We start from the raw sequence: 11,043 nt of genomic DNA, 5'->3' as shown, positions 1-11,043 counted from the left end.
TTAGTGCGTTCTAGTTTCTTCTTTTCGAGTGGGATTTTAAACAACAGGGTTTTTTTTTTGCAGCTACGACACGTTCAGAATTGCTGTCACTTGCAGGGAGTCAGGCCGGCAGTTGCGGGCTGCGGTGATACAGCAGTTTTCTGAAAAACCATCTAGAGGGGCGAATACAGACAAGAAGGTACGACATGCATTTTAAATACGCGTGAGCCTGCGTTGTTCTGAATGCCGTGTCATTTCATTTTTCTGTTGCTTTTTTCTGTTGTTTTTTTTTCCCCTTTCTGAATGTTTTTATTTCCTTTTCATGCAGTACGGCAGGGAAAACGCTGCACATCACTGGTGGTGAGCCCAGCTAGGTTGTTTTATTTTTGACCTAATACGATTCATTTTCGTATTGTATGTAGATATTAATGTTTTGAAGGAAAGCGTCTCGTACATAATAGAAGCATTAAAATGAAATGACGGAGCAAAACAGTAGGTCGTTTATTTCTTTCTTGCAGTATGCGTATTTATTGACTTACTAATTATGTATGGTATCAGTATGATGGATGTAATTAACATACATGTAGTAACAAATTTGACGGAAGTATGGAGACTCTCGGCAGAATAGTGTTTTATTATCTGCCTGTACAGTCATTACAACATAATAATGAATAGGGTTGTTACTATGTGATGCCACCTTTTGACTTTTTTAGTGCATCAAGATGTTAGTTCAGTATTTTGTAGATGAGATCAGCAATCCACTGGTCTGTGGGCCTAGCTGGTCTAGCACAGATCTCACTGGGATCCAGTTCTGGGATTATTGGGACTCTTTCGCAAGGACCGGTTTTGTGTGTCCAGTGACATGGCAGAGCTGTAATGTCTTTCATCCAGAGCAATTATTGTGTCTTAGGACAGGTGAGTATTGGCAAAGACTTGTCTGAGCCACACTTGAGACCCCTATTGACATTAGGCAGAATTTATACTGCTTTTTCTGATCACCATCTTTGGCCAGTCAGCAGCACACATCATACCAAAGAGAGTCAGGGATTCTAACAGTGCCCTTCTTGGCCTTTGACCAGAGATGAAGCCTTCTGTGGCATGCATGTGTGGGCTTGTCAATGACAAATCTTTGCAGAAATTTCCCCCTTAACACAGTTAGTCTGTAAGACCTGCTCACTGTGCCAGAATTGCACTTCTCATCCACCCAGTGCATAAAAGCACTACTGCAGTACATATAGTACTACCAGACAGCTTGTGTTACACAGTGTTTTAGTCTGTTTTCCTTTGCTTCTGTCTGCTTAATGTCTAGTTTGTGTAAATGTACAGAAGTACTGTATATCTGGTAAATATATGTAAGAATACTTCTACAGTACATATTTACATTAACATATATCTAAATATATAGTGTAGTGTAGAGGATAGCACTGCTACCTCAGAGCCCTGGGTTTGATTCTGGGCTGTGGTCATTCTGGGTGGAGGTTGCATGTTCTTCCCATGTTCACACGTTTTCCCAGCGACTCCAGTTTCCTACAACCGGCCATGGCCGTTTCCATGGTGAGTAAGAGTGAGACCCCTCACTCATTATACTGTAGATCTTCTACAACACAGATGCCAAAGTAGCTGGGCTAGACTTCAGGTGAAGAAGGACCATGTGCTGAGTAGACCTACAGTATATGTTTTCAACTGATGGTATTAAGTTTTTGTTTTATATTTTCTATATTTTATGTTCTGTATTTACCTTTTTTTTGTATTTATCACAATTGTTTTGTGTGTTTTAAGTTTGTTTTCTTTTCTGTTTCAGATCTATGTTTCATTAATGTGCCTGGATTGTTTCGTGATTTTTGTCTGTCAGAAAGGTTTGGGTTTGGGACCATTGGTGGCCTTAATATTTCTGCAGCCTTGTTCACCATACAGTACGTTCTTATGATGACATCATATGACTTAACATGTCAAGCAGAAGCATATGTTTTTTTGTTACTTTCATTTTTAGCTGATTTTGTATTAAAGATGGTGTGAATAATACAGACGCAAGTTAATCAGGATAAGATTATATTTAAACTGAAATATCATGAGATGCTTAATATATGGGGAAGTAAGTATTGGTAAAACTAAGCTTTTGGATATACAGCATATATATGTATTTGTCTTCTGTATCTCCAGAGACAGATTCCTAGCTCTAGGATTAGCTGATAATTAGGATGGGTGCTACAATTCTCAAATGATAAATGAACCGAACAATCAGAATAATTTTGTGAGCTAACGGAAAACTCCATTGTACTGTTCCTGGAATATATTAATTTTTGAACAGAAGGTTTTGTGATGTTTTATTTACTGTGATTAAAAATAAAGATTTTGTTTGATTATTTTAAACTCCTTTAGTGGTTATTTTTTTCTTTTCTTTTTTTCTTTGATTTCTTGTTTTTTTTTAAAACATTTATTTCCATGACATTAAATATTTCAGTTTCAGACCAAGCAATTCTCGGCAATAGGGCTCTGGTTCACAATTATGTAGGAAATGCAACAGTGGCTCCCTTAATTGGCAGTTCTATGTTTTAATTTTAAGTTCTAGTGAAATGAAACTTTGAAACGTGAAACTAATTTTAAGGTACAAGAGATCAAACATAGTGGTAAACAATGTGAGATGAATTATAAAGACTGTGGATTTAAAAGTAGATTTAAAGCTCACTTGAAGATAAACATTTATTTCCAAAGTGAACAGATCAGCTCTACTCTATGAGGGTCAAAATGATGATTATGGATAGCATTTGAAAAGCTCAGGGAAAAAGCATCTTTTTTTTAAGCAGTGTCAGAGGGTCAGTGAGCAACCAACAGTCAGTACAGTAGTTTCTCTTTGAGGCGCAGGACTTGAATGTAGGCCATTGAAGGATCTCGTTTGAGGAATACCGCATCTGCCTTTTCTGGAATAAGAATACATGTGGGCCAGATAATTAGAGGGAGGCTTCAGGTCTCTCAATGAGAAACGAAAATCAGACCGATATTGTTTTATATAACACTGTATAGTATTCTTAATATTTGGTGGAGGGCTTAAAAGGTTTGAGGACGATCCTGTTTAATTTGAGGTCTGATCGGTAGCTGGTGAAGATGAGCCAGATGAAAAGCCTAGTGTTCATGCCAGATGTACCAACAGAGGCCGCAGAAAGAAAATGGGAGTAGAATGAAAGTCCAACACTTAGAGCATTACAGTGGTGCGGAAAAGAGGACATAAAAGCACGACAGAAATCTTTCTTTATCTGCAAGGGAGGCCATCAGTGATTTGAGGACACAAGAGATGTTCGTGTCAAAGGTAAGGCAGCTTGTCCTTAGAGTCTGGCAGCAGCTGACCTTTTCTAAACTGAGGAGTGATGAAGGACAGCTCCTGTAGGTCAGTGGTTTTACCCAGTGGTAAGTTCAGCTATGTTTTGAGTTCAGTCTTTCTGTCATTTGGCCGAAGAACATTCCTGGCCATCCACATTTCTGGATTTGTTTTGAGCGTCAGAGGTTGGGAAGCAATGTGGGAATATCCAGCAATCCTGCAGAATGCGATGATATCAGATGTGTAGCACGGAACCCATCAAAAAGGAGACGGGCAGTAATGGGCACATTTATGCTGTGTTTATAATACAGGGACATTGCGGCCTGATGTCAAGCTAAGCACAAGGTAAGCAAGGCTGGGCCTGGACAGTGCTGGAATAGGAGACTTCGAAGTAAAAAACAGGTTGCTGCTGTCGGTAGTGCTGTCAGACCAGTAGGTGGAGCTCTTCACCCTGGACCAGACGTTTTAAACCAAAGCCCCAGTGTGCTGACTGTGGACACTGTGTTGTAGTTGGTGCTGTTCTAATGCTGAAATGCTAAACTAAGTTACTGACTGCCTAACTATAAAAGATCCCACGGCTTTTTGTACAAGAGTAAGATTGTTTACCCCAGTGCCCTGTCCGAATTCCACTCAAATTCTAGTGGTGAAGCAATTTCTCACTTCTTTTCCTGTCCTGCTGTGCTGCGGGGCTGGTGCGTGTCACCCAGGTTAGTGCTGCAGTTTAGAGGAGAACAAGGTAGGTCCCCTACTACAGTGCAGTATGTGTAAAGCACATTAGCATTACTTGATCTTCATGTAGGAAATGCATATTAAGATTATATAAAGAATGACACATTTGCTTGAACTTTTTTAAATTGTACATTTGTTTTGACAAATTATAGAAGACTCAATTGCAACTTTCTGAATGAAAGCAGTTACTGTATCTATTACTATATTAGCATTTATAGCTTGTCTTGTGTATTATCTTTTGTGACAACAGTTGACTGCAGTTCAACGTTTCAAAACCAGATTTAGATTTTACCTGTTTGCAGATTCCAAAAACCTGCAATTTGTTTAAGTTGACTTTGATTTTAAGAAAAATACCCAGCCAGAATTTTAAGCTCTCCTATTACAAAAACAAGGCCTTTAGCTATATTTTAATTCTGTTGAAGAGCCCCCTTTTCACTTAAGCTGAGGTGCAGCTGTTCACACTATATAACAGACTGGGTGCAATGTAATAGCAGACGTGAGGGAGCTCATTGGGAAATAAGAATGCAGTTTTTTTTTTTCTGGGATTAAGAATAAAAAACTGAAATGTTTGTTCCAACTCAAATAAGGACAGCCAAGGTCACGATGGTTGTAAATATGTGAGTGTGCTACACAGAGGTTGCACTGGCAGTAATCCCAGCATAGGTCCAAGCAAACATTGGAGTGTGACGTCTACCACAGAACAAGAGTCTCAGGGAAGAGTCTGCCACATCTCAGCTTCCTAATCTGTTCTTCATGGATCGGTCGAAGAGCACAAAATTCCGACCCTTGCATACAGACTGGGCTCCTCTTCCTGACAGGTGGACCAAGATGTCGGACAAAAGTGACCTGAAAGCGGAGCTGGAGCGCAAGAAGCAGCGGCTGGCCCAGATCCGGGAGGAGAAGAAGAGGAAGGAAGAGGAAAGGAAAAAGAAGGAGGTAAGAGGCTGTGTCACGCCGTTCCTGCGGTGTTCCGGATGGGGGCGGTGGGGGAATTGCTTTATTTCTGCGCATAACATTCTTGTCTCGAGTCAAAAATGGTAAGGGACAGAAACACCAGCATAAAGTGTACCTTGATACATACGCTGATGCCTGGTTCCCAATATTTCTGTGACTGGATCACATTAATTTGAACTAGCTGTCAACTACAGATCCGGTCCTCACATGGGATATAGGATGTAGGATACTGAGGTTATTTAGATGATGTGGTTGGCAAAAATAAGGTTTGTACAGTTGGGCAGTGAGTGGCGGTAGTTATCAAAAGGGCTGTAGATTGGTAATAAAAATGGGACACTGAGAAAGCACAGCAATTAACAGTTAGTCTTATCGAAGATGGGCAAATGCATCAGCTACTGTACATTTCTGGAGTCACTTTAGGTTTCATATAGACAAATGTACTCATAAAATGTACTCAAAAATGTTCGCTCCCAACAGGAAATGTGTGGGTTTTAAAAAAAAAAATGTTGATTGTTTTGGAGGATTGAAAAACACTCGGACTTTAATTCACTCAAATGTCTCCGTCCTTTGGTGTGTCCTCGGAGCATGTGTGCAGTTTACAGCTGCCACTGGAGCTGCTGGTTCCTTTAATCGGCCTTTTCTCTCCTGGCACACGCCAGTCAGAGCTGCAGCAGAAGACGGAGCAGGTTCCAGAGGACTCGGATCTGGACCGGAAGCGCAGGGAGACTGAGGCATTGCTCCAGAGCATCGGCATCTCCCCAGAGCCCCCTTTAGGTAAGAGACCTGGACCTCTTCATCCTCTCCGTGTGGAGAACGGTTCTCCTCTCAGTGGTGCACTGACAGAGGGAACGTGATGACTGCGGTTGTCTGGGGAACAGCCGGGACATTCTGTAAACAATCCTGATTCAGTGTGAGCTGCACAACTCTCAAGGTTAAAGCACAATCAAAGGAGATCAGGCTGAGAGCATTCGGGAATGTGATGCAGATGTGCTGTAGATGCATCTCTGGTTCTTACCTACATTGATACAAAACAGTGGGAACATCAAAGCAAACTGCATGGATCACATCTGCCTGTCCTGTTAGAAGAAGGTGGGTTTCATGCTTCATGAACGATCAGACAACTTGGCCAACAGATACAAATGCAAAAAATAAAAGTCCGCCATGTCAAAAATGTTTTGGTTTTTGTCGGCTGCAGAATCGACAGACAGCACAGTTTTAATGAAAATGTATTCATTCCTCCTGCACAATGTCATGTGGCTTTATTTAAATCATGTTTGGCTTTGAGATTCATGTTTCATCCCAAATGAAATTGGCTTAAAAGCTGAATTATTTTTGTGTTACTTTGCATTATTTCTGAACCCTTTTGCACAATTGCTCAGGTCATTTGCCACATTATTTATTTTCCTTTTTTTTACTGCATGCCTAACAGTGTTGATACCATCAAGCTTCTAATGGATTAAAGGTCTCATTAAATTCTAAATTTCATTACCTACAATACTGCTTTTGCCTGTCCTAAATTCAATATGAAACAAAATGTTGTCAGTTGGTCTTTATATAATTCTTAAATCACAATTTTATATTTGGATACAGTTCATAAACGACTTTAAACAATCATTTAACTTGGATAATTAAATTAATAGAAATATAATAGTCAGCAATACGTCTATACATTTACATGTATAATTGTCTGAAATACTATATATTACTATTCATACTATTATATGAATAAGATAATGTGTTGCATTTATTATGAAAAAAATATTTTAGAAATCTTGATATACAGTACTTGATATTCTGTATCTATGCAAGTTGTTATCATACCTTGACCACACTCTGACGAAATTAGGGACCCAGCTATTTTGTGCCATAAAATAAGGTCATTATAAATGCAACACATCAAAGAGCTTAAGTTATTAATTTAATTAAGAAAATCTTTTATTGGAATGAAGTCATGCAAATTTGTATAATATGCTAAATGTCCATTATTTACTTTGGTATGTGTATAAAATATTGTGTTTAGCACTATATTTATAAAATTAAATTAACATAAAGTATTGTATTATGCTAAGCAGGATCATCTGCTTTTACTGAACCAATGCATACAATTCCATCCTCATACTGTCAGTTTATTTTCTTTCACACTCTCATGAGCTGTTTGAATAATTTCATTAAAACTCCCATTATACTGCATACATTTTCTGATTATGATGTTATTTCTAACTAAGTGAAATTAATTAAGTGGAAAAAGTTCTATGTGTGTGGAGTAGTAGTTCAGACTGTCAAAGAACGTTTTCATAAGTATTGATAAAAATACAGTAATTAAAGATATTTAGAAATGTTAGTGATAGAATTAATTTGATTTCAGATATTTAAATGCAATGGAACACATAACAGGTTTATTCCGTGCTGTAAAGAGAATAAAATAAACACAACGTTTCGGCTCTGGAGTCTTCTTCAGGTGTCTTCAGATGTCACCTGGAGAAGGCTGCACAACCGAAACGTTGTGTTTCTTTTCTTCTTTTTTCAGCTTGGAATAAACCTTTACTTGTTCCTTTGCAGCCTACGCATGCTGACGCAGCTCCCTACTTGAATTTTAATAGTATTACACCTAACAGCTAGTGCATATGTTTATGTTCAGTAAACATATGTTTATGCCATTTACCAAATGACATTGTTCAAACAAATAGTAATTGAGGGAAATTTTAAAAAATCAAAGCGGTTTTAAACATGGCATGGTGCTAGAGCATGGCAAAAAGTTACTTAATATCATGGAACCAAGGAATGACCACTCCCTACCAGGGGTCTAAGTAAATTATTATAGGTCATACAGTAAACACAGCAGGAATAAAAATACAATAGTGACAATGTAATATGATAATTTATACAGATATGAACAAAGAGTAAAAGATAAACACAAAACATCCAGAAAGGTTCTCACTACTTTTCTGTCACATGGAAAGATATGTCATTCAGAAAAAAAAATATTAAAGGAAGCAATATGTTTTAATAATTCTCAGAACACTTATAGATTATTGGTACTATAATGTCCTACTGTGTGTGATGTGCATATGGTTTAATAAAAATCTATTTATCAATTAACAAAAACAGCAGTAATAATATACTGGTTTGTCTGAAAAGAAAAGTCTTTCTGGTGCCTTTCAAAAGAGACATCGAAGCCAAAAATAAACCCTTAGGCCCCTGTGGTCATGGGGAATCCTGTGGGACTGCCACAATGCTGTAGAGGTGTAGTTACACCTTGTATGTTAGGCTCTATGTGCTGTTGTGTTTTCCATCACAGCACACGGAAGGTTCTGCCAGTTTCCTAAACACCAGCAGTATGTTTCTGACTCTGTGTGTGTTAGAGGAGTCTAGGAACCTTGAAAACACTGTGAGAAACAGTAAATGGTGTAAAAGAGACTGTAATAGTGTACATTGTACAATTGTAAACTGTGTGTACTTTTATAAACTCTTTAAAGCTGTGCAATCTAAACTTTGAATCAACACCTAAGCAATTTTAGCCGTGATGTTGGTCCCTTTTAAAAGACAGACAAAAAGCAGTATGATGTTTTTGCAGTTATAATTAGCATAACATTGCCTGCTGTGCATTTATGTGGTGTCTTTGACCACCCAACCCAGTTTAACAATTCATGTTCATTATAAATTGGAAATGTAAAGCTGTTTAGGAATACATTTGACTTTCTTCCTTTCTTTTTTTTTTCTTTTTAATTTTTTGCTTTTACCATTTCAATCCATCCTGTTAATTTAACCCCCTTTTTCTTTCGCTGTGTCTGACACTGCTCTCCATCAGTGCAGCCGCTGCATTTGTTAACATGGGATACCTGTTATTTTCATTATTTAGTCCCAACCCCTATGTCTCCTTCTTCGAAATCAGTGAGCACGCCCAGCGAAGCAGGCAGCCAGGACTCGGTGGAGGGGGGGGCAGTTGGAAGGTATGGCATTTCCTTATTGATTCTGTACACAGATACAGGCTTCTGCCATCTCCATCCACATCGGCCACCCTCTTCCTCAGAACACTCATCCTCTTCCTCACAGTACTGACCCTCTTCCTCAGAACGCTCATCCTCTTTCTCACAGTACTAACCCCCTTCATCACAGACTCACCCTCTACATCACAGCACTCATCCTCTTCCTCACAGTACTGACCCTCTTCCTCAGAACATGCACCCTCGTCATCACAGGCTCACCCTCTTCCTCAGAACACTCACTCTCTTCATCACAGGCTCACCCTCTTCCTCAGAACACTCACCTTCTTCACCACAGGCTCACCCTCTTCCTCAGAACACTCACCCTCTTCCTCAGAACACCCACTCTCTTCATCACAGACTCACCTCTCCCTCAGAACACTCACCATCTTCATCACAGCTCTCATCCTCTTCATTGCAGGACCATCCCTTTTCCTCACAGTACTGACCCTCTTCCTCAGAACATGCACCCTCGTCATCACAGGCTCACCCTCTTCCTCAGAACACTCACTCTCTTCATCACAGGCTCACCCTCTTCCTCAGAACACTCACCTTCTTCATCACAGGCTCACCCTCTTCCTCAGAACACTCACCCTCTTCCTCAGAACACCCACTCTCTTCATCACAGACTCACCTCTCCCTCAGAACACTCACCATCTTCATCACAGCTCTCATCCTCTTCATTGCAGGACCATCCCTTTTCCTCACAATACTGACCCTCTTCCTCAGAACACTCACCCTCTTCATCACAATACTCACCCTCTTCACCAAATACTCACCCTCTTCATCACAATACTCACCCTCTTCCTCATAGCACTCACCCTCTTCTTCAGTTCACACATCCTCTTCCTCACAGACTAACCCTCTTCCTCACAGCACTTCATCACTTCACTTACCCACTTCCTCAGAAAACTCACCCTCTTCCTCACTTCACTCACCCTCTTTATGACAGTACTAATGCTCTTCATCACAGCACTAACCCTCTTCCTCACAATACTCAGCCTCTTTATCACTTCACTAACCCTCTTCATCATAATACTAACCCTAAATCAAAAGGATTTTTAACCTTTCCCCTCCTCTTAAAGTTCACAGAACATTCACAGTTGTAGTTTGTTTACTTGGTCTGATTACTTTTTTCATACAAAATGCTGTTGAATATTTCCAGAGCAATCCAACATCTTAGTCTTAATCTATAATGATTCATGAAGGCATTATAGGTTACAGTTTGAATGTACTGATTTTTCCCTTTTCTTATTGTTCATAAACCCTTTGTGTGTGATGCTTGGGGACATTCAGCTGACATTGAAAGTTTTAGCAGCAAGGAAAACTAGACTTCATTATTTGATGACCTTTTGAATTTCTTTTCATTGAAGTCAGTGAAATGTTGCCTCTGAACTGACATGGAAAGTACAGACAATTTTAGCTGGTACTTTTAGTCCATAAAATGCCATGCTTTTACTGTAGATGTTAAAATGTAGCCATCACATGTCTCTCTGCATGAGCTTACGTATCTGAGCTGCTGAAAGCATCTGTGGGAATTGAATATAAGAACATAAAAAGTCATTCAGCTCCTACATATTTGTCATATTCCAATATACTGAGTTAAAATATCACAGTTTCATGTCTAGACTAGTCTCAAAGTGTCAGCCTTTACTATACTGTACGTCCTGCTAATGCATTCTGTACATTAATAACTTTTCTGAATGAAGATAATGTTTTAACAATTTCTAATTACTTTAAATAGGCTTTTAACCAGTCTGCATTAAACTCACTAAACATGAAATAACTGCTGTGAAATAGCGCAGACCTTCATCAATAATCAAGCTAACAAATATCCATCTCAAACTGTTTCTCATACAGCTTATAGGGGCTAAATGTTATAAACAGAATTGTCAGGAGTTGAATGGGATTGATGTTAAATGGATTTTGCCTTCCAGTGCTGCATGCTCAAACATTCATCAACACATTTCCTCAGAAATTGATTGACACGATTACAGTGCCACTTCTGATACCTGGCTAAGGCTCAATGAGGCTACTGTTTTAAACAAAGAAAAAACACCTTAATTGTGTCACATACCCCCTCAT

General features: G+C 39.1%; 1 protein-coding gene across 8 annotated transcripts in view; it reads left to right on the top strand.

The window, feature by feature from the left end:
- LOC102695544 (cytoplasmic dynein 1 intermediate chain 1) overlaps positions 1–11,043 on the top strand; it is an 80,898-nt gene that overhangs the window by 243 nt on the left and 69,612 nt on the right. For 3 of the 8 annotated variants that reach the window (XM_006636023.3, XM_069194751.1, XM_069194755.1), the window contains exons 2-6: positions 64–178; positions 308–339; positions 4,840–4,957; positions 5,635–5,749; positions 8,784–8,925. In XM_006636023.3, coding sequence (XP_006636086.3) covers positions 64–178; positions 308–339; positions 4,840–4,957; positions 5,635–5,749; positions 8,784–8,925 — 522 coding nt within the window. The remainder of the gene's footprint in view (positions 1–63; positions 179–307; positions 340–4,839; positions 4,958–5,634; positions 5,750–8,783; positions 8,926–11,043) is intronic. The other 5 variants (XM_015357913.2, XM_069194753.1, XM_006636025.3 and 2 more) reach the window with 3 other exon arrangements.

The sequence above is a fragment of the Lepisosteus oculatus genome, chromosome 10, assembly GCF_040954835.1.
Source record: "Lepisosteus oculatus isolate fLepOcu1 chromosome 10, fLepOcu1.hap2, whole genome shotgun sequence".
In the NCBI taxonomy this organism is placed as follows: Eukaryota; Metazoa; Chordata; class Actinopteri; order Semionotiformes; family Lepisosteidae; genus Lepisosteus; species Lepisosteus oculatus.
Note: the sequence above shows the minus strand (reverse complement) of the source record. Positions and strands in the feature narration are given on the sequence as shown.